We start from the raw sequence: 24,872 nt of genomic DNA, 5'->3' as shown, positions 1-24,872 counted from the left end.
AGATTAATATATACGCTTATATTTTCATCAAAGATCAAATAAGCCAATTTTATGTAAAATAACTAAGTTTATTATTTTTACTCTTACAACAGATGAAATTTAAGAAAATACTAAAATTTCTAATATACACAAGGCATTAATTACCAACATGAGCGCTCACATCTCAAATATCCTGTTATATATACACAATAACAATCTCTATACAACAACTCGCATAGCCTTATAATCCTTGAATTTTTCTAGGGTTCAAACTTATGAGGCTACCAAGTTATACAGATAAATAACTTTACATTTCTGTAGAAAGGTCTGTATACATTCTTTTCACCAATATTTGAATGTTCCTTTAATAAGTATTATATAATACCAAAGCATCCAAACATAATATTGAACAATGGGCCTTCATAGAACTTTTTCTGTGAAATAATTAAATGTATGATTAATTTGGATTAATTTAAATGTATGATTAATATAGTTAATGTATAATTAATTAATATAATCCTAAGAAGCTCATTTGCCAGCAAGCTCTAAGGATGAAGAGAACTACTCACGGAAATGGGAGGAGCAAGCAGAAAGTGCAGCCATAGGGCAGGAATGCGCAACTGGGCACATGTAAGAACCTGAAAGACCACCATCATTGGAACAAAAATCAATAGCAAACGTGCAATAATATATAAAAAGGGCAGGCATGTTAAGGATTGGGGCTTTACCCTAAGAACAACGAACTTTAAGAGTTTTAGACTTGAGCGGTTAAGAGTTGCTTGTTGTTCTTGCAGAGGACCTGGGTTTGGTCCCCAGCACCCACATGGCGGCTCACAGCCATCTGAAACTCCAGTTGCAGAGGATCTCATACTGTCTGATGACACCAGGCATGTGCCTGGTACACAGACATACATGGAACAAAACACTCATACATATAAAATAAAAATTTAAAGGCTAAGAAAAAGGGTAGACTCCCAAGTAAAATAAGTAAATCAGAAGCATCTGATTATAGAATGGGCCAAGACCCAGATACCCCATCAAATGTACAAATGGAAATAAGCATTTGAAATGTAACTCAGCGTCATACACCATTTGGAATTACAAATTCAACTGAAAAAGGAAGTACAAGGTCATAGGATCAATCCCTGTTACCTAAATAAGTGAAAAACCGTACACTTATTAGAATGACCAAAATCCCACACACTGACAACTGGCTGGAACAGGGACAATGGGCTCAAGGGGGCAGAAATGGCAGCATCTGGAAGACAGCGTGGCGGTTCCTCAGTCACGCCGTAGGCTCTGCAGTTACCTCGGCCCTAACCTGAATGGCTGAACACTCAGAACTATACAGCCACTTGCACACTTCACTCTCAATTGCCCAAGTCTGGAAACAACCAAGATGCCCTTCAGTGGTGACACACCCACAGAAAGGCAGATTCCATGCTCAGAAGAAATGAGCTACGACAGCAGAGGCATGGAGAAAGCTGTGTTGAAGGAGCCAATCTGAAAAGACTAATGCCTGTAAGACTCCAACTGCACAGAATTCTGAGAAAGGAAAATGTCCCAGAGAACAAAAAGACAGTTCTGAGGGGATGCGGCATTAGACTTAAGACAGTTTTCTAATTTTTCTAAGGCTGGTTTATTATTTGCCTAAAGGACAAAAACTCATTTGACATACTTTCCATTGCTTTTTTTTTCTTAATAAGAAGTTCTGAGCTTTCTTAGCTGAGAAAATGACTGAAGGGCACTATAGAATATAATAAACATAGCCTATGTATCATGTTAATGTTTTGTGTTTTTTGCAACTGAATACTAATTACTGTGACTTTAACAGTCAGAATATCACTTAGTATTATGAAGAAAAGATCAGATCTCCTTAAAGTACCTTTGTATCATTTATCAGGGCAATGGGGAAGATTTTTGACCATGTATATATTATTAAGAGCTAATATTTGACTGATAAATTTTAATTTCATCTTTTACACATTGAGAAAAAAGATTAACAGTTTTATCCACATCAAGATGTTTGCTTTGGAGAACTGATTCCATCTCCTCAAACACTTCTTTTTCCAGCTTCCTCATGTTGTCCAGCATTGTCTTGCTTTTTTCCTAATTAAAATGATAAAAGTAAATACACATACACGAATCTAACAAAATTCCAATCCTCTGACAAGGTTTATTTATTCTGGTTTCTACTTGTTTGGTTATTTTTCTATTCTGTAGACACAAAAGTAATAAAAAAAAAAAAAGAAGAAGAAAAAGAATGGTTTTCTTTGGGAAAAATCATTGCTCCAGGTTCAGGTATCTATTTGTGTGCATTTGTGTACGTGTGTGTATGTATGTGTGTGTGTACGTGTGTGTATGTGTGTATGTGTGTGTGTGTGTACGTGTGTGTATGTGTATGTGTGTATGTGTGTGTACGTGTGTGTGTACGTGTGTGTGTATGTGTGTGTATGTGTGTGTGTGTACGTGTGTGTATGTGTATGTGTGTATGTGTGTGTACGTGTGTGTGTATGTGTGTGTATGTGTGTATGTGTGTGTGTACGTGTGTGTATGTGTGTATGTGTATGTGTGTATGTGTGTGTATGTGTGTGTGTGTATGTGTGTGTGTGTGTGTGTGTGTGTGTGTATGTGTGTGTGTGTGTGTTGATGTGCCACGACCCTTTGCCTGGAAGTCAGAGGACAGCTTGTAGGAGTTGATTTTTTCCGTTACCACGTATGTCCTGGAACTGAACCCAAACCATTAGTCTTGGGGGTAGATGCCTTCACCTGCTGAGCCATTTTAACCAGTCCTAGAGAATTAAGGTTTTTTGTTTGTTTTTCGAGACAGGGTTTCTCTGTAGCTTTGGAGCCTGTCCTGGAACTAGCTCTTGTAGACCAGCCTGGTCTTGAACTCACAGAGATCCACCTGTCTCTGCCTCCCGAATGCTGGGGTTAAAGGCGTGCGCCACCACCGCCTGGCAGAGAATTAAGGATTTTTTTAAAGCACACATATGTTGGCTTAGTGGGTAAAGGTCCTTGCCACCAAGCCTGATGACCTGAGCTTCTATCCCCAGGACCTATGTAGTCAAGGGTGAGAACCAACTCCTGAAAACTGACTCTGGCTTAACACAGAAAGACAGACAGACAGACACACTGTAGCATATGTATGCCCATATGCATATTTATATACATACACACAAAAAATTAAAACATTTAAAAACCATATATAACAGAAATAAAATACAGAAAAATGATTTGTTATGAGGCAAAGCAGGTGCTTTAAAGCACGAAAACAAACACAACTGACTAAATTAAAATGTTTAACGTCAGCTAACTGACATGGAAAGAAGAGGTATGAGCTGGGTATGGCGGTCTTCACCTGCAGTCCACTGCTTGGAGACCGAGGCAGGAGAGTCACTTAGACTCAAGAGTGGGTATGGCGGTCTTCACCTGCAGTCCACTGCTTGGAGACCGAGGCAGGAGAATCACTTAGACTCAAGAGTGGGAGTCCAACTTGGGCAATACGGTAAGAGTCTATCTTTAATATATATACTCTTTTACATATATATATTAGTTAATATTCATATTTTTGCCACTTGACTAAAAACAGAAGACATTCAAAATCAATTGAGAAATAAACCAAGGGAAAAGAAACAGTGAAATCACTGAGGAGAAACTGTGCCAGTAAGAAGAGTTCCAGTCTCTCTGGTAATCAAGATGTGCAAAGGAAAGGTGTCGCCTTAGTGACTCTCCTTACAGCCCTGAAGTAGCTGCTTAAAGAGGCAGACGCAGACCCCAGCTCTATGACATGTCCCTCAAGCTCCACCATCTTCCATTTCTTTATAATGTCAACCAATAATGTTCATTAGAGCCTAAACCAGTAGGAGATTTTAAACCAATTCAACTTCGTTTACCAAATATTTAATTCTGTCATAAAGCCTACCTCCTAGAAGCAGTTTATGGGGAAAGGCTGCAAACACACCAGTGCTATCAGGAACAGCAAGGGATACATGCGGGTGGATCGAGGGACCGGACGGACACTCCAGCAAGTATTGCTAAGTGAGTGCTATCATGAGCAGTGAGGGATACATGCGGGTGGATCAAGGGACCAGATGGACACTCCAGCAAGTATTGCTAAGGAGAATGAAGAAAGCATAAAAGGCCAGACGGTCTGTAATTTCAGTGGCTCTGGAGATGAGGCGGGAGGATGAAAACTTCAAGCTCTGCCTAGGTTGTAGAGACTTCAAGACCAGTATGGACAACTGAATGAGCCCTTATCTTGGAAAGTCCAAAGAGGTTGGGGTCACCTTAGTGGTGGAGAGGACAGTCAACAGGTAGTAGGGACAGATGAGAAACACACAGGATAGCTGATCTTCCCACTGGGATGACTGGATGCCTGCCTTTAGACAGCGTGTCCATTCACTTTTTAATCTGTCTTTTTTTTCTCTCTCCAGATTTGGGAGGAAAGGCTAAGGAGAAGTGAAGCGGTATGGCCTATTATAAAATTATCTTTTAATCTGTTTCAATTTAAATGTGTGTCAATTTCTGGACATGCTATTTCAAGTGATATATTGCTTTTCTATAATGCTTCAAGTTTTAAAATAATGAGCATCTATTATTCTTGTAACAACAACAACAACAAAACAAACTAAGACAAAACACTAGCTGGGCGTGGCAGCACTTGCCTTTAATCCCAGCACTTGGGAGGCAGAGGCAGCTGGATCCCTGTGAGTTCAAGGCCAGCCTGGTCTACACTGCAAATTCCAGGCTAGTCAGAAATATACAGTGAGCTCCTGTCTCTAAGCAAAACAATAAACCAAAACCCAAACAAAAAACCCAGCTCATAATTTTACATCTATAAAATCTTAATCACTTTTTCTAGTTGTATTTTGTTTCTGGCACTACGAGGCATTGGGTCTGGGGACTTACACATGCCAGGTGACCAAAGACCTTAAATCACTTTCAGTTCTGTGTGGGGCCGCAGGAGTCAGGCATTATATAAAAAGACCAGATTAGCTGCCCTTCAGAGACCTTTCTCGTGTGGAGTATGTACTAAGAAAATTATGCCACTTCTCTGGGTCTCAGAATCTTGTCAGAATAATATTATCTTCCTCATAAAGTGGTTGTACTTATATATAATAAGTGTTCTGTAACTGTTAGCTTTTGTTATGTTCTGAATTAAAAATTTTTCTAAAAGAGTCTTTGTTTTTTGAGACAGAATTTCTCTGTGTAGTCCAGGCTGTCCTGAGACTGTCTCTATAGATCAGGTTGGGCCTCAAACTCACGGAGAGCCGCGTCCCAAGTGCTGGGATTAACAGTGTACAACACCGGTATCCGGCCTACAACATATACATTACAACCAAAGGTCAAACCTAGTCGCTGTTTCTAACCCAATTCTTTACATTAAGGAAAGAAACCTAATACTCCAAATATGAATTGAATTATACCTTAAACTATCCTTGATGTGACAACAGAGAATATAACCCAACCATACCTTATTGTGACTTATCACTTCCAAGGCCTGTTGATGTTTTTGGTAGAGTGGGTGTCTTCTATCGGGCTTGACATATGGCTTCCTTGCCAGGGGCCTTTCAAGTTCAAATGTTGGTGACTGCGTATCGAACAGTTGTGAAATATGTGGTACAAATATGAAAGGCTTAAAAACAGACCTAGAAGAAAGGGTTTTTATTGAATTTGCATGTCAAAAAAAAACTAACAATTATTGTGTCTTCCTAGATTTCTTCTAATTGAGGTTTCTAATAATAATGCATATACTCTAATTGGTTCCTGCCTGTTGTAGAATATTATTTTAAGATGTGTTACATTCTTTTAAGCTGTGGGATATTTATTTAATGATGCAAATATGTGTTGCATTCTTTTATATTGCATTTATTTAACTCTGTGAAGCTGTGTTACTTGGCCTGCCTAAAACACCTGATTGGTCTAACAAAGAGCTGAACGATCAATAGTTAGGCAGGAGAGGGATAGGTGGGGCTGCCAGGCAGCAAGAATAAATAGGAGAAATCTAGGCTCAAAAGAAACAAAGAAAGAGTTATAGAATAGAGAAAGATAAAAGCCCAGAGGCAAAAAGTAGACAGGATAATTTAAGAAAAGTTGGCTAGAAACAAGTCAAGCTAAGGTCAGGCACTCAATAAGTCTCTGTGTATTTATTTGAAAGCTGGGTGACAGGCCCCCAAAGAGCTGGCTGGTGACTCTCTGACTCTGTCCTTCTCCTGCCTGGCTACTGGCCAATCAGCATTTTATTAAACCAATTCAAGTGACAAATCTTTACAGTGCACAAGAGTATTATCCCACAGCAAATCAGGATAACCACATACAAGAACCGTTAACCTTCTGTAAAAATGAGAACCATTATATACACAGAGAGACTGGAAACTAAAATCCACACAGACAATGCATTATTATAGTTAAAGCCTCAAGAGATGACTCAGTGTAAGACACACACTCAGTTCCCAACCTATCGGGCAGCTCACAACCACCTGCAAATCCAGCTCCAGGGATCCAATGCTTCAGGTCTCTACAGTCACCTACACGTTCCTCTCTCTCTCTCTCTCTCTCTCTCTCTCTCTCACACACACACACACACACACACACACACACAATGAAAAATTTAAAAAGAAGTAATTGCTTAAACAAATTCATCTACACACTAATGACTGTGCCCTACCCCATGACCTCTTGGTGGTTTGCGGTATTTGGGGGACCTCACCTCTCAGGATGTGGAGTCCCCGTAAAGAAGTGAATGCAAGGCAGGCTGGAATCTCGAGGTAAAACAGAAACCATGCTTGCGGTGCTCAGGAATTCTCCCTTCATATTGATGCCACTTGGTTCATCTCTAAGAATCCCCATCATTGTTTCGAAAGTTATGTTTCCTGAGGAAATAAGTGTAAAACCCATCAAATAATGCATATATCTTATAAACAAAAGCTTTTCTCTATTAATAAAATAATACACACTGGTATTGATTCTCTAGCGCCAAAATGGGGGTGAAGAGTATGTTCATCACACTACCTCTAAAGTATTACACAGGACGTTGGATTGTTGGGCTAGGATGTATCTCAGTGTCTAACAGGCGCAAGGTCCTGGATTCACTATCTAAAATGAAAGAATGAAAAGCAAGGGAAAGAAAAGGTTCACCCAAAGCCTTAGAATGGTCTTTTCTTAACCGTCTTCATCTAAGCTGTTTGGGGGTGCTGATTCATGCCGTTAAGCAGTGGACTTGCAGTCTAAAGCCAGGCACTTATCTCCAGCCAGCAGTAAGCCTTTAACCCGTCCCACCAACATACTTCTTGTTTATCAGATAAGTCAGCCTCCTGTTACCCAAGAGCCGCAGACTAACAAAAACCCCATTCCAGTAACAGGTAGGAGAGACCTGCTTTCAAGTTGTTTTTAGAGGATTACAAGAGATTCCCCCCAAGCAATCCAGCCTACTGTTGCTGCCAGTGATTGCCGCCCAGAAATCGAAGATCAAGTCCCTATTGCTGAAGACAACACACATTTTGGACAAAGGACTCAGCATATTTGAGCTGGAGCTAACTCAAAAGCCTCCTCCCTGAGACGAGCTTTCTTTCATATTACCAGAAGCTACTCTGCAAACGGCTAAGGGAGCAAAGCAATCAGAAGTCTTACCCGGCTACGTGGCAACTGTCTAATTAGACTCAAACCTCCTCAGCAGGAGGGAAATTGTGCTAACTCCACGGCTAGCAGCTAGCAAGGCAGCAGACGCCAGAGACCCCAGTGCCCCCACTTTCCTAACCCAGCATAAACCTCAACTGCACTCTACACGCGTACCTTTCTATCCACCATAAGAATAGATTTCAGCAAGAGACCGTTACAGAAAGATACTCAAAATGCAGAGAACAGCAGAATGGGTGATGCGCTGTAGGGTGCCCAGCCACAGCTGATAGAGCTACAACACGGCTCTGGTATCCAAGGCGCAGGGAACATCACGAAAGTGGAAGAAAGATTGCAAAGCAGAGGACCAGGAAGTCTACGGTGAGACTGTGCCCTCTATCAACAACATGGCTGCCTAAACAAGACCTGAATAATTCCAACAACAGTTGACCCTGATATAGACGGGGGGAATCTCATGGGATCCCATCCCCTAGATAAAGAGCTACAGGTAACTAAGGACTGCCAAGTCTTAGGCAGGGATGAGCCCCAGCTGGTTACCCAACAGAAGGTGGGCAGTCCTAGAAACAGATACACGTAGGCAACACTGAATGAGCTCGGCAGGTTATATTGTTACCTACATTTATGTGCAACAACGATTAAAGAAGAGGAGGCCATACATAGGAGGGGCAGGAGACAAATAATAAAATTAAATTTTAATTAAATTGGAAAAAGGTAAAATATAATTTCTGCCATTAGATACATTAGGATATGTTAGTTGGAAATGTTTAATTATTGTATTAAAATTGTATTAGTTCTAAAGAAACAAATAATCTTCATTTACCTATGGGCGTCTGACAACAGGTTTTTCTTTTCTCACGAAACCCTACGGTAATTGGGACTGAAAGCATATTTTAATTTTAATATGGTGTGTGTGCTTAGTATACACCCAGTATAACCCCGGCTCTGGGTTAACTCATAGACAATCTAAAAGGTCAGCACCCCCCCCATATGGGGATCAAAAAACAAAGTTCACAGCAAGTCTGGATCCAAATTATGACTTCTGATGCTTCATTGAAAAAGGAAATTCTTTCATAGGAAAGAATCTAATGGCCTGCTGTTAAAGATGCCACGACCAGCCGTTTTATATTAATGGCAATGGGTTTTATGCACACATGCATCGCTCTTACCTAGTTCCTTCATCACAGAGCCATGATTTCAAGTTCAAAAAATACCTGGCTGAACTTACAGAAACTTGTTAGAGAAGCTGTGCTGGACCGTTTTCAGTGAATCCTGAATAACACTGGGGAGAAGAGAGGGGCACAGCTACACTCAGCCCTTGATATTAAACTCAACAATAAAGCAAAACCCTACCATTCACACCCATCTATCAGGCACAATGCTTCAGCATCTAGTGAGATTTAAAAATGATTCGGGTCTAAATTCCTCTAAATGGCAAGTTTTAATTAAAAAAAAAACCCACAATGTCAGAGCTGTAACACTGTGATAATATAGGTATTATAGAAATGTTTTCAGGATTCAAAACCTACAATTCTCAAAATGAAAGGAGGATTTGCATGGCCACTCGAGCAGGACGGCTGTAAGTAACCCACTAGCAGGCATTGAATAAGTACCGAGCCAGCGGCGGAAGGTGTAGCAAAGTGAACGCAAAGCGCAGGGTGCAATTTCACAGCAATTTAGATTGGTTACTTAAAACACACGTGTGAATAGAGATACAATTTGGGTATACATGCAGCACACTTAATAGCCATCAGGTAGGGACGGATGGAAAGAAGGGAAGTAGGCTCTTTTATCTAGAAAAATCATAGCAAATTTTAAACATAATATCCCAGTGGACAATTTCGTATGGAACTACTGGAAAGACATTTACTCTTTTGACAAAGCGTAGAAAACTGGGTGGATTGCACATCACACTTGACGGGATTGAAGTCTGTGTCGGATGCATCCGTTGCTATATTCACACGTGCATTTCGGGTCTGTGATTCCATTATTTTATAGTTCAGTATGGCAGTTACTTCAGTGTGGTAGCTAATTAATTTTTAACATTAATTATTTGGTTTTTCTTCGTTGTGTCCAGTTACCCTCAACCTTGGGAGTCTTGACATTTTCCTTCTGCCATGTTTCTCTGAGACACAGTTTCACTGTACAGGACAGGGTGGTATGGAACTTGTCTGGATCTTCCCGCCTCAGCTACCAAACGCTGAGTCCTCAGGGCTTATTCAGGCCTCACACCTGGTTCATTCCTTTCCGTTCTGATGATATATAGTCATCCCCATTCTGTGAGGCTGGGTGGCTGTGCACTAGCAGGGGTGCACGTGTGCATGCGGAGGAGGCCAGAGGTGAACATCAGGTATCTTCCTCTGTTCTGAGACTGATCCAGCTGGACCAGCTAGCCACTGAGCCCCAAGACCTCCACCATTGGGATTATAGGCACATACTGCCACATCCGTTTTTCATGTAGGTGCTGGGGATCTCAATCCATGCCCTCATGAATTTGCCAAGCACTTTACCAACAAGGTCATCTCGTCAGCACACACACACACATGCACACACCCACGCACACACATGCACACACACACGCACACACATGCACACACACGCGCACACACGTACACACGCACGCACACACATGCACACACACACACACACACACACACACACACAACTTTGAGACAGGGTCCAGACTGGCCTTGAGTTAATGATGACCCTCCTGCTTCTATTTCCCAACTGCTGGAGTTAGGCAAGTATCACATGGTTTTATGTGGGACTGGGGATCGAACCCAGGGTCTTGTGCATGCAGGGAAAGCGCTTTATCAGTAAGCCCCACCCCATCCCCTGTCTTCATTGTTTTAAGATTAGCCATTAATTTTCAGGTTCTTTAAAATTATTCCCAGAAAAAGTATAAAATAATAAACCATTTGTTAAATGATTGACAAGTTGCAAATAATTCAACACTTCCTAATCTTTTACGTTCACACAACTGACTCGTAGAAAACAATGAATTTTTAAAAACTAAGAGCAAGTAGGAAGCTTCGTTTTTACCCAGTTTCACAGAGAAGATAAATGAAGGCACAGTTTTCTCACTTATAAAATGAATATGCTGTCAAACTTACACCAAAAACTTTATAGGAAACCTTAAATTAGAAGACATTCTTTTGGATATTAAAGTACCCTAAGATAATAAATACCCTGAAAAGAAAGTTAAGTTGTTTCAAGAATGTTCTGCCACAAACTATTTTGCCATACCAAATAGCTAACAAAAGGTTAATTGATTTAATGAATAGCTAAAGGCAAATGCCAATCACTGATCCATCTCTCAGTAATTGCTTCCTGACTACTTAGAGACACATTTTATACGGGTTGGGCATGGTGGTCCAGGCCTTTAATCCCAGCACTTGGGAGAAAGAGGCAGGCGGATCTCTGTGAGGTCCAGACTAGCCCGGTCTACAGACCAACTTCTAGAGCAGCTGGAGATACACAGTGAGACCCCACCTCAAAAAAAAAATCATTATTACTATTCTCCAAGTGAAGAAAGTAGATCAGTTACATATTCTCATTGCAATCACCCTTTTGGGAAATTATCTGCACTTAGTAATGTAAATTAAAAGCACTTTGCTGAAATTACTTGGTAACAAGTAAAGAAAGGTATATTGAAAGTTCTTTTGGTTTTTGTTTCATTTTGTTTTTGGAGACAGAGTCTCATTGTGTAGCCCTAGTTGGCCTGGAACTCAGATCATATTGTTGTCAAAAGCAGAGATCCTCGGTTTCTCTCTGTCTCTCAGCACTAAGCTTAAAAGATTGCACAACCACGCCTCACTAGAGGTTATTTTTTAAGAGTCAGTAGTAATCCAAAATAAAAACGGGGGGAAAAATAATATAATAAATAAGCAATTTATAGAAAATCACACATTTTTGATAAATATAAAAGTGTCTAATCGCATTAATAAATGATATATCTAATCATTTATTAGAGATAATATGCTAATTTTGCCTGTAAATTTGTGTGGGTAGAAAAAAGGAATGTTCTAAATTGATAAGCATATTAGAAATTGGCATTCAAATATTGCTGGTGGAAATCCGAATTAATGAAGATTTCTGACTTTCCCACCATGTTTCAGGTCTTAAAATGTATATGATCAATGAATAAATACATAATACACATAGATTTCCAACCTCACGGTCTTCCTGCAGAAACTCATTCCAGGATGGAAACCACAGTGTAATATAAACAAGCTACAAACAGGCTACATAATTTCCAGTAATGAAAAACTAAATCCGACTTTAAAAACAGGGTTGGCTAAAGTCTGATTCAGGCAGCCTTAACTATATAGATCCCTGTGAATGAACTGCTTGGAAAGGATTAGGAGGCATTTGGAGTGGGCACTGAGGTTTCAAACGCCCACGCCAGTCCCAGTCTTTCTCTGTTTCCTACCTGGGGATTAGGATGTAAAACTCAGCCACTTCTCCAGCATCACACCTGCCTGCATGCCACCTCGCTGCCCACCATGATGACCATGGACTGACCCCTCTGAAACTGTAAGCCAGTCCCCAGTTAAATGCTTTCTTCTGTAAGAATTGCCTTGGTCGTGGTCTCTGCACAGCCACAGAACGCTGACTGAGACACATGGGTTGGGGAAATGGCTCTCTGGGAAAGCACTTGTTGCAAGCTTTGAGTTTGGATCCCCAGCACCCAGATTAAAGCCAGGGGTGGCAGCTCACACCAGTAACCCCAGCTCTCAGGAGCTTTCTGGCCAGCCAGCTTAGCTAAAAAGGTAAGCTCCAGGTTCAATGAGAGACTTTATCTAAAACAGCCAGGTGAAGAGCAACTGAGAAAGACATTAAACATCAAACCTCAGGCCTCCAAATGCACAACCATGGGTGTGCACACCTGAACACAGATGTGAGCATATAGAAAGCCACACACAAGCAAAATAAGACAAAACATATAAACAAACAGAAATACTACCGTTAAAAATAATTATGGCCAGGTGTGATGGCCCAGCACTCGGAAGACAGAGGCACGCAGATCTCTGTGAGTTCCAAGATCAGTCTGGTCTATAGAGTGAATACTAGGCCAGTCAGAGATGTATAGTGAAATCCTGGTTCAAATAGTTTTTTTAAAAGAAAAATGTGGGGGCTGGAGAGATGGCTCAGAGGTTAAGAGCACTGATTATTCTTCCAGAAATCCCGAGTTCAATTCCCAGCAACCACATGGTGGCTCACAACTATCTGTAATGAAATCTGGTGCCTTCTTCTGGCCTGCAGGCATACATGCAGACAGAACACTGTAAACAAAATAAATAAATAAAACTTTAAAAAAAAATGTTTCTGAAGATTGGGAATCTGAACTTGACCCTCAGAAAGAATCAGTGTGTTCTCACAATGGTTTACTACTTCACACATATCAAAAAATAGCTTACATTATCCTGATGCTGTTTTATTCAAACTATTTCTTATTAAGTATAAGATTATATTATATCTTCATAAAATTCATTTTTTCATTATTTAAATGCTATAGTTACCTTTGTGCTTATTCAGAAGCTTGTAGCCCTGACAGTATCTGCTCGGTGACGTCATCATTGAAGCTGTGTCGATATAAGAGTAAGCTGCAGCAAAATCAAAGTCCTCCTGGCCATCCCACCAGCCTCTCTGCTTAGCATAGTTCCTCATGTCCGGATGCTCCCGGTCGACCCTGGTTGTTATGGAGAGCTGATTGGAAATATTACGAATTCCTGTTTCGAAGGATGAGAAGGAGAAGAAAAGTTACCTTGAACAGGAAGAATCTCTCTCTACATTTATGATTTTTAAATCGCTGTTTAAACTTAATGTAAGTTTTCTGCCATGGACATCTCCTGCACAGTCTAAACAATTGAATTTTAAAATGAAACTCTGAGGTCACTGTAGACTCAGATGCAGTTATGTGAAGTAAGCCGGAGAGACTATACACTCATTATGGTTCCAGTTCCACTCAATACATTTTATAAAAGTATAGAATGCGATCATAACCACAACATTGGTATTGGTAATGTCAAGAAAAAGAATATTTATACCCTGTTACTCTTTCATATCAAAGCCATGAATCTCCTAATTCTCATAATTCATTACCTCTGGGCACCTAGTACTTTTCTACTCTAGTATAACTCAGTGTCACATATTACATAGGGCTGGGGACGTAGCCCCGTGGGTAGACACTTGCCACAAGCCTGACCATCTGACATGCTGGAAACAGGCAACTGATTCTCAAAAGGTGTCCTCTGACCTCCACACGTGTGTCACAGCACCCATGTCCACATACACACAAACAACATTTTTAAAGAATGTTACCTAAGTGGAATATACAGTAAATAGCCTTATGTTTTTTTTTAATTATTAAACTTTTTTAAATGTACATTTGCTTTCTTATGTGTCTGTGCACACAGGCACCCTTTACCCTGTGCTCCGGGGATCAAACACAGGTTGTCAGGGCTGGCGGCAAGCACTCTGACTTGCTGGGCCATCCTGCTGCCCTGCCTTTTGGTCTTTCTACCTACCTCAGGATAATTCAACTCAACACGCTATCAACACTTCATCATTTCCTGATTACTAGTAGTATCTCACGGTATGACGTGTGACACTTTGGTCAGCAGTTCAACACACGCATATTCTATGCAATGGCCAGAAGGATGTACCACGTCTGTGCTGTGGATACTCGAAAGAACCATCTAGTTCTTGAGATCATGCAGTAAGAGAAAGAGAAGGCAGCAGCAAGGTGATCTCAGCAGGCTAATCAGACCCAGGAAGGCGTTCGTTTTCCATGGCCAGGTAAGGCCGTTTTCAATACTATTCATCCCTTTGTTTTTCCATAGCTTGTTTAATAAAAGAAAAAGTGGTCAATGATACAATCAGTTCAGTTAGCATTATTATTTATAATAATAAAATACATTAAGTATAATTTTATATATTTCTTTAAAGCATAGAAAATGTCAAACATAAAAATATACAAACTACTTTTGAAGTCCATGAAAATAACTGGCAATGGCCTATTTTGAAAAAGAACAGACGGATCGTCCACAGCAGGCTCCTTCCTGAAGTCTTTCTGGACTCCTCCGGAAGTTCACAGTGACTTTTCCTTTCTTTCATGTTCACAGCACCCATGGATCAACATCATCCACTCAATTAACTAGTTACCTGATTTTTTTTAAATTCATTTATTTATTAAAGATTTGTCTCTTCCCCGCCACCGCCTCCCATTTCCCTCCCCCTCCCCCAATTAAGTCCCCCCCCCTCAGCCCGAAAAGCAATCAGGGTTCCCTGTCCTGTGGGAAGTCCAAGGAACCCCCACCTCCATCCAGGTCTAGTAAGTTGAGCATCCAAACTGCCTAGGCTCCCACAAAGCCAGTACATGCAGTAGGATCAGAAACCCATTGCCATTGTTCTTGAGTTCTCAGTAGTCCTCATTGTCTGCTATGTTCAGAGAGTCTGGTTTTATCCCAGGCTTTTCCAGACCCAGGCCAGCTGGCCTTGGTGAGTTCCCAGTAGAACATCCCCATTGTCTCAGTGTGTGGGTGCACCCCTTGCGGTCCTGAGTTCCTTGCCTGTGCTTTCTCTCCTTCTGCTCCTGATTTGGACCTTGAGGTTTATGTTCAGTGCTCCAATGTGGGTCTCTGTCTCTGTCTCCTTTCATCGCCTGCTGAAGGTTAATATTCAGGAGGATGCCTATATGTTTTTCTTTGGGTTCTCCTTATTTAGCTTCTCTAGGATCCCTAATTATAGGCTCAATGTCCTTGGTTTATGGCTAGAAACCAAATATGAGTGAGTACATCCCATGTTCCTCTTTTTGGGTCTGGCTTACCTCACTCAGGATAGTGTTTTCTATTTCCATCCATTTGCATGCAAAATTCAAGAAGCCCTTGTTTTTTACTGCTGAGTAGTACTCTAAAATGTATATATTCCATACTTTCTTCATCCATTCTTCTATTGAAGGGCATCTAGGTTGTTTCTAGGTTCTGGCTATCACAAACAATGCTGCTATGAACATCGTAGAGCATATACTTTTGTTGTATGATAAGGCCTCTCTTGGGTATATTCCCAAGAGTGGTATTGTTGGGTCCAGGGGTAAGTTGATCCCGAATTTCCTGAGAAACCGCCACACTGCTTTCCAAAGTGGTTGCACAAGTTTGCATTCCCACCAGCAATGGATGAGTGTACCCCTTTCTCCACAACCTCTCCAACAAAGGCTATCATTGGTGTTTTTTATTTTAGCCATTCTGACAGGTGTAAGATGGTATCTTAAAGTTGTCTTGATTTGCATTTCCCTGATCGCTAAGGAAGTTGAGCATGACCTTAAGTGTCTTTTGGCCATTTGAAGTTCTTCTGTTGAGAATTCTCTGTTCAGCTCAATGCCCCATTTTTATAATTGGGTTGATTAGCCTTTTACGGTCTAGTTTCTTGAGATCTTTATATATTTTAGAGATCAGACCTTTGTCAGTTGCGGGGTTGGTGAAGATCTTCTCCCAGTCAGTGGGTTGCCTTTGTGTCTTAGCGATAGTGTCCTTTGCTTTACAGAAGCTTCTCAGTCTCAGGAGGTCCCATTTATTCAATGAGGTCCTTAATGTCTGTGCTGCTGGGGTTATACGTAGGAAGTGGTCTCCTGTGTCCATGTGTTGTAGAGTACTTCCCACTTTCTCTTCTATCAGGTTCAGTGTGTTCGGACTGATATTGAGGTCTTTAATCCATTTGGACTTGAGTTTTGTGCATGGTGATAGATATGGATCTATTTTCATTCTTCTACAGGTTGACATCCAGTTTTGCCAGCACAATTTGTTGAAGATGCTCTCTTTTTTCCATTGTATACTTTTAGCTCTTTTATCGAAAATCAGGTGTTCACAGGTTTGTGGGTTAATGTCAGGGTCTTCTATTCGATACCATTGGTCGACTTCTCTGTTTTTATGCCAATACCAAGCTGTTTTCAATACTGTAGCTCTGTAGTAGAGTTTGAAGTCAGGGATGGTAATGCCTCCAGACAATCCTTTGTTGTATAAGATTGTTTTGGCTATCCTGGGTTTTTTGTTTTTCCATATAAAGTTGATTATTGTCTTCTCCAGATCTGTGAAGAATTTTGATGGGATTTTGATGGGGATTGCATTGAATCTATAGATTGCTTTTGGTAGAATTGCCATTTTTACTATGTTGATCCTCCCAATCCAGGAGCAAGGGAGATCCTTCCATTTTCTGGTGTCCTCTTCAATTTCTTTCTTCAAAGACTTAAAGTTCTTGTCAAATAGATCTTTCACATCCTTGGTCAGAGTTACCCCAAGATATTTTATGCTATTTGTGGCTATCGTGAAAGGTGATGCTTCTCTAATTTCCCTCTCTGTTTCCTTATCCTTAGTGTATAGGAAGGCGATACCTAAATGATTAATTGAGGCAGATTACCTAAAGCTGAGGCTGGACTCAAAGTATGTATGAAGTAGACAATCATCTATTTTTTTGTTTATTTGTTTTACTTTTTCCCGACAGGGTTTCTCTGTGTTGCCCTGGTTATCCTAGAACTTGCTGTGTAGACCAGGCTGGCTTTGAACTCAGAGGTCTGCTTGCCTCTGCCTCCTGAGGGCTGAGGTTAAAGGTATGCACCACCACCTCAGAGCGGCAGTCATCTTGAACTTCTGAGCCCCCTACCTCTATGCCTCCCAGATGTTGGGATTACAGGAATAGGCTACCATTCTCAGCTTTGTGCAATGCTGGTGATTAACCAGGACTTGCTTTATGCCAGACAAGCACAATACAACTGAGCTAACCTCCATTTAGTATTTTTACATGCGGCTCTCATCTCTTCTGTAAAACTAGGAAATCAATATAGAAGCACACAAGAAGCATGCGACTATGTCCTCTATCCACAAAACAGCGCACTGAGAATGGGGTGAAGAGACTTCCACTCGCTGCTTTAAATTGCTTTCCATCTCTGGATTTCTTCCCTTGAAATGAAGAGAACTGGCTGCAGGGAGAGCTTAATGGGTTATCTGAATTCATATCCCCAGGGCTCATGTAAAGTTGTGGGCGGTAGCAGTGTTTTTTATCCCAGAGTTTCTGTGGTGATACGGAAGATAATATAGGAAAATCACCAGATCACATGGATCAGCTAGCCAGGCATGCGCAGGAGCAGCAAACAATAGGGACCCTACCACAAGAGGACACTGAGTCACCAGAGGTTGTCCTCTGACCTTCACTTGTACAGAGTGGCCATGTGTACCCGCCCCACACACATATAGACTTGTATGCATATCGCACACACACAGAGACACAGAAATAAGAGGGATATCTGAGCACAAATAAATCATGGGGGACAGTCAGCTCCAAAGCCATCAGACTACACTGATACAGTCAAGGGCATCATTTTGTCTTACTGCTGTGTCCATACACTCTAAACACTGGCCCAGAGTCACCCATGCCCAGACCAACCCCCTCCTCTTTACCTCTGTACTTACATATGGTACAGTTCTGGAATTCAGTCCAAAGTTAGGAAAGTAGTTGTCAAAAAGAGAAAAAAAAAAACCACTACAAACAGCCAAAAGCTGCTGCGTAGACAATGTTGCGTGCTTATTTTTTTGTAAGACTTCTCATCATAGTTCTCTCTCCCTTTATGTTCTTCCTAATTTTAACTTTGCTCTGTGGCTTATCCTTTAATGCAGCGGATTATAATTCTTGAAAAGCAAATAAATGCTTTAGCTACGGTTAAAGATCTATTTTATTAATTATATAAACCAAATTACAAATAGTTGTTCATACCTTGGACTTTCTCTGCTGCCCAGTACTTCCCTGATGTCTCCAGAATCCAAGCTTCATTCCTATCCGCTATCAGGAAACTGTTATAATAGCTAAATTCTTCACCCTCTGCACAATTTCCACCTTGGCCATATTTTTCTAATAAGTCGACAATGACATCGAGAGCTTTTTCGGCTGTATCAGCTCTTTCAAGGCCAAGTCTAAAATAAAAATATTAAGGATCTCAAATTAAAAATAATTTCCTTTATTCATCTTAACTTCATGTTCAAGAAACACCATGTTTGCTACATTCAAAGTTAAAAAAAAAAGAACAAGTTAATACGTAAAGTAAAACCTTTAAAGTCGTACTTTTGAAGGCAGTTTGGGACAGTAAAAACATTTTTGGAGTCAACTTTCATCTCAGTAACTTATTGCAAAGCTATTTTATGTCTAAGACTGATATGTCTCTTTATAAAGTGAAGGAATTAGTCAACCATGTAATAAAGCAATTCAGGCATTTCTGATTAATTATAACTTCTAATTTTGGCTCCTCACCAATTTATGATGTGCATAGGTGTGCATAAGTGTCAGCAGGCATTTGTGTAGTGCATATACATGTTTACGTGGGTGTGTGCCTAGGGTATGCATTCATGCAAGCATGCACTGAGAAGCCAGACTAGGGTATGCATTCATGCAAGCATGCACTGAGAAGCCAGACTAGGGTATGCATTCATGCAAGCATGCACTGAGAAGCCAGACTAGGGTATGCATTCATGCAAGCATGCACTGAGAAGCCAGACTAGGGTATGCTTTCATGCAAGCATGCACTGAGAAGCCAGACTAGGGTATGCATTCATGCAAGCATGCACTGAGGAGCCAGACTAGGGTATGCTTTCATGCAAGCATGCACTGAGAAGCCAGAGGCTGATGTCCAACAGCTTTCTCAATTGCATTCCACCTTATTTTATGAGGCAGGGCTTCTCAGTGAACTGGAATTTACCAATGAAGCTAGACTAGCGACCCAGCAAGCCCAGGAATCTGCCTGCTTCTGCTTCTCCAGTGCAGGATTACAGGCACACATAAGTGCCAGAGATCAAACTGAGGTCCTCACGCTTCTTCAGTAAACAATGTATGGATTGAGCCATCCACCCTAGATGGATTAGTGATATTTAAGAGTCATGAAATTGCATGCTGGTGTGAAAATAAATGTGACTGGTATTCAGTTATTTCTTACATAATCTGTTGCTGTGGATACTGTAAAGATTTGTCACTCATATTGGTTTAATAAAATGCTGATCAGCCAGTAGCCAGGAGGGAAGTATAGGAGAGGCAACCAGACAAGGAGAATTCTGGGAAGAGGAAAGGCAGAGAGTCAGTCACCAGCCAGCTGCAGAGGGAGCAAGAATGCTGCACTGAGGAAAGGTACCAAGCCATGTGGCTAAACACAGACAAGAATTATGGGTTGATTTAAGTTGTAAGAGCTAGCTAATAATAAGCCTGAGCTAATAGGCCAAACAGCTTGTAATTAATATAAGCCTCTGTGTGTTTCTCTGGGACTGAATGGCTGCAGGGCTGGGCGGGACAGAAACTACACGTAGTAAGGAAGCAGCATACCAGTTACCTGACAAGGTCCATGCCCAAAAGTGCTTCCTCCTTAGAAATGGCCTCTCTTCCCCATACAGCTTCATTCCCAATGCAGACTCCATGCTCATTGGCTCCCATTTCTGCCCCCCACAGCCAAGCTGGGCGACTAAGGACAACAGCATATGTTTCAGGAACCTGGTCAATTTCTATGTAAGTACACTGTAAAAAAAAAAAAAAAAGTCATGTAACTATGAAATCCAAAGTGGAGAGTTACCAAATTCCAGAATTTAAAACACCGTTGAGAAGACATGATCATGATGAAGGTGGATGACATGGAATCAAGTTGAAATTTTCAATAATAAAAGCACTAACTTCAAAATTCATTCAGAATCGACTCTAAAGCATTTATTGCTTAAATACTTTCTGAGGATGTTCTTTATAATTCATTCTGCTAAGGCAAGTCGGTTACAAAGATACAGGAACACAAAGCTTCACTTAAGAAACAGAGACTTGTCCATAAACTAAGATGAAACAAATCTGAAGTATGAAGGACAGGAAGAGCGTTGCCCTAGCAGCTCAGAAGTGATAGTTATTAATCTTCAAACCGTTTCATGGAGAGTAATTAAGATGAGCTGAAGATTAAGAAAGCGGTTCTCAAGTTCATGGTCTAGTACATCCTGACCGGTGATCTTCGCACTCATAGGTACCTGAGACCCTTAGGTAGAGAGGATGACTACCACAGAGGCCCACATGTCGTGTGGAAGAGACCCAGGAGGACTCCTCACAGCGCTGGGAAGCTGACTTACACGATGGGCTAGATCTAAACACGCTTGTATAGAATAGGAACGATGCCCCAGGAGGATCAACATGTACAGCAAAAGAAAACTACAGCCTAAGATACAAAAAGCCTTATATTTAAGTTAATAGTGCTAGAACATCAAAGATCCAGAAAGTTCATAACAACAGAAAATAATATAAACCTTTGAGTTCCACGTAAATAGACTGTTTAAATAAAAAATTTAAAGGCAATTTTATTTAATGTGCATGTAGGAGGTGAGGGAAATACATAAAATTTATGTTGATGGCATTATCAGATACCTTGATGGACTACAAAACATATTTATAGGGCTGAGAATGTGGCTCAATTGGCAGGTTATGTGCCTAATATACAAGAGGCCCTTGGTTTGTTCTCAGCACCATAGGACAAAAACAAAAAAACTTGTTATTTATAAAATCTGAAATATTTTTTTCTTATTCTCTACCAAGAAGAATCCTTTTGATCTGTCAGCTGAAGCCCCAGCTCTAACTAAATCATTCTTTTTTTATTTATTTTGTTTTATGAATGTTTGCTTGCATGCATTTCTATGCATATGTGTGCCTGTTGCCCACAGAGGTCAGAAGAGAGCATCAGATACAATGAAACTGGAGTTATGTTAGGGATGGCTGTGACTCACCCACCATGTGGGTGCTGGGAATGAAACCCGGGGCCTCTGCGAGAACAGCAAGTGCTCTTAAGCACTAAACCAACACGCCATTCCCACTCTTTAAGCCCTAATTTAATCTAGATGTTCCTTCTCTGCTGCCACAGCCTGCTACTCTTCCCTAAGGCCAGCATTTAAGCCGCCGTACTATTCTGTGCCCTTAGTGCAGCCACCATCCACTCACTACTCTCAGCCTAAGGTCGCGTCCAGGTTTTAATAGTTGACTTGAAATCCCTCATCACAACCAACACATACAACATATAAAAAGCATTCAGGCAGGCGGATTTCTGTGAGTTCGAGACCAGCCTGGTCTACAGAGCTAGTTCCAGGACAGGCTCCAAAGCCACAGAGAAACCCTGTCTCGAAAAACCAAAAAAAAAAAAAAAAAAAAAAGCATTCAGATATTTAATCAGAGAGATAATATTTATTATTTTAGCAGCTTCTTCTAAATTACTGAAATAAGAGATCAGAAGTCTATTTTCGATTCAAACCATTTCTAAACTTAAATTCTTGAATTTTAACTTCAGTGGTCGCTAGAGAGAGAAAGAACCATTTACGGGTCTGGAGAAATGGCTCAGTGGTTAAGAGCACCTGCGGTTCTTGTAGAGAACCAGGGCTCAGTTCCTGGCACCCACAGGGCATCTCACGGCTCCCCATAGTTACAAGGGATCCTACACCCTCTTCTGACCTCTATGGGCACTAGGCACACCAACATACATACAGGTAAAATATTCATACACATAAAATAAAATAAAATTTTTTAAAAAGAAGTACTCATTATTGATATGTTTAAAGATAGATATTCCTAACACAACATATTTTTTTTTAACCTACCTTAAGACGTTTGCTTAAATCATTGTGCACTGCAGCTGGGAAGTAAATTACTTCTTGGACTTCGTCGAAGAGTCTGTCTGAATTTTTCCCAAAAATGACCCTATTACCAACTGTGGCTGGAGGTAAGGCCACAAAAGTGTCACAGGAATAGGGCTCCATCTCTTTAAGAAAAAAAAAAGGCATAATATAGAAGTTTCAAAATAAAAAGAGCAAACATTTTTAAGCACACATAAAGCAAAGAGCTTTTTTCTACGACCGAGGGATATACCTAAGACGGGTACATAGCAGAGTTTTCAATATCATATCACTTTTGTGCACTCCAGGGCAGCCAGGATTATATATTAAGACCTGTCTTAAAGAAACAACAGACTATAAAAATTAGAATAAGATTTAGGAATTAACCATGTGCTACTACAATACAATGGCAACGAGAACCACTTTCTCCTAGTGCACAGGTCAAATGTTTATAGAGGTTTCTTCTGCAAACCTCTCTCCTAAATTTCCCCAATTCTTTTTACTCTGCCCATAGCTACTACACGTGCCTTAGTCTGCAGTATCAGTGTTTGCATGAGGTCCTTTACTAGACAGGGAGATCTGAGGACGTCGTGTTTATCTACAGGAAATCACGTAAGACTGGGCATAGTGGGGCACACACCTTTAATCCTAGCACTTGGGAGGCAGAAGAAGGAGGATCTCTGTGAGTTTGAGGTCAGCCTGATCTAGCAAGTGAGTTCCAGGACAGCCAGGCTGTTACACAGAGAAAACCCATCTGGAAAAATCAGAAAACAGACAAATAAACAAAGTCACTACTGTTAAGGTTTCCGGGAGGAAGTTCATAAATCCCAGTAGTAGGACTGACTAACATACAAATTGTCTTCATTTGTGATGGGGAAAATCTTAAATCCTCACTTTTAGGACAATTCAAGATCTTACATTTTCATTTTGCTTTCAGAACATAGTTTCAGTTTCCTTTTATTTTAAATTTCTTAAGATTTGTCTTTACTATTCATGTGTATGGATTATGTGTCTGCCTGCCGAAAGTATGGGTGCCCAAGAAGGTCAGAAACGGGCCTCAAGCCCGCTGAAGCTGGAGTCAGGGAAGGTCGCGAAGCATCTCAAGCCTGTGTTGGGAACTGAACTCAGGTCTTCAGGAAAAGTGGCGAGCTATCTTAACCGCTGAGCTACCTTTCCAGTCCAGTTTCCTTCTTTTATAAGAACCAAATCTTAGCATAATTTTTTAGACACGTGCATTCTAACCACTTTAAAACAGAATAAAAATATAATAAATATAAATAAAATAAATATGAATTAATAAATGTTTTGCTGAAAGGAAAACTAAGCAGGGTATGGTAGCACGCCTATAATCTTAGCACTGGGCAGGATAAGCTAGAGTTTGAAGCTAGCCTGTGTTACCATAATTCAAGAACATAGCAAAACCCCGCTTCAAAACAAACAAAATGACTCAAGAAACAAGTTCACCATGGAACACACTTTAAAATAAAGGTTCTTCTGTTCTCAAAGATGGGAAGAAGTGATCACTGCTTTTCTCTTGTGTCTCCTCTCTGCAAGTTTTGATCTCCTACCTACAGGGCTCCAAAGTTAGCTAGCCCAATACATAACTTAGTCAGGCTATTAATTCTCTTTCTCTTTTCTTCCAGGTTCAGCAGTAAAATAAAATAAAACACCATCTAGTACTGCTGTTTTGAGGCTTGATTCAGTATGACCCTGAAGGTGAAAGTTCAGCTAGGAGGCGCATGCCTGTGATTGAAGTTTGAGAGTTACATGGTCCGGGTCACAAATAAAACAATTCAAAAACCTGCAACACACCCGACCCTCAAACAAAAGCTGTCACCTGTTTTAAGCTGGCTTATTCTTATCCTTGCTAGAGGCCAGTGGACTAACAGCCATACCCACACCAAACCCTCGGATGATCAAGTCCCAGTGAGTGACGCACTAACTGGGATAGCGGCAGCAACTAAGAAAACAGCACAGGGGAGGAAAGCCCTTGGCCCTAACGTGTTGTCCTCATTCACGGTGTTTGTTGAATATCTTTCTGCATAGCTGGAAATAACCGAAGGACGCCGCGTATAGTGGCTCACGCCTTTATTAGCAGCTCTTGGGAGGCAAAGGCAGGAAGATCTGTGAATTCAAAGACAGCCAACGCTAGGGAGATTCTGTACATAACAACTGGAAGGGAAGAGCCTCGGTCTCTAACAGTCTATCCCAGTGCTTGCGACAACACCAACCTTTTGGGTTTCACAAACGTCCTACAGCGCGAGGTTTACTGTCTCCGTTAACTACATGAGAACTGCGCTGCAAAAGCAAACAAAAAATTTTGCAACTGGAGCCGGCGTTGCCAGAAAGTGCTGGGCTCGAACTTCAAGACCTCGCCCGCTCCCGATGCCCGCGTTCGGAGCGAGGCCCGCGCAGCAGAGCGAACGGCTGCCCGCGACCCCGCCATCAGCGAACGGCGCGCAGAGCCCGCTCCCGAGCTTACCTCTGCTGCGCACGCGCGGACGCCGAGCACGCACCACCCGCAGCCACCAGAGCAATCACCGGAAACGGAGGGGCTGGGCCAGGACTAATCGTCGGAAGTAGTCCCCTTCGACCTCCGACGTT

The 24,872-nt window shown here is 41.1% G+C and overlaps 1 protein-coding gene across 2 annotated transcripts; it reads right to left on the bottom strand.

The window, feature by feature from the left end:
• Nucleotides 1–47: 47 nt before the first annotated feature.
• LOC121433219 (secernin-3) lies at nt 48–24,848 on the bottom strand. 2 transcript variants are annotated; one of them, XM_041631563.1, is made up of 8 exons: nt 24,751–24,848; nt 22,254–22,414; nt 19,976–20,157; nt 18,379–18,575; nt 13,137–13,346; nt 6,692–6,854; nt 5,456–5,630; nt 48–2,088 (listed from the first exon to the last, which is right to left on the bottom strand). In XM_041631563.1, the coding sequence occupies exons 2-8, from the start codon at nt 22,410–22,412 to the stop codon at nt 1,918–1,920; spliced, it is 1,257 nt and encodes a 418-aa protein (XP_041487497.1). In that variant the 5' UTR covers nt 22,413–22,414; nt 24,751–24,848; the 3' UTR covers nt 48–1,917. The 2 variants fall into 2 exon arrangements, with proteins under 2 accessions (XP_041487497.1, XP_041487498.1); XM_041631564.1 differs by lacking the exon at nt 24,751–24,848 and adding an exon at nt 24,500–24,676.
• Between the last annotated feature and the right edge of the window lie 24 nt (nt 24,849–24,872).

This window comes from Microtus oregoni, unplaced genomic scaffold (assembly GCF_018167655.1).
Source record: "Microtus oregoni isolate MIOR12 unplaced genomic scaffold, Mior012 000037F_ref0000500, whole genome shotgun sequence".
Classification (NCBI taxonomy): domain Eukaryota; kingdom Metazoa; phylum Chordata; class Mammalia; order Rodentia; family Cricetidae; genus Microtus; species Microtus oregoni.
This window is presented reverse-complemented; position numbering and strand designations above follow the sequence as displayed.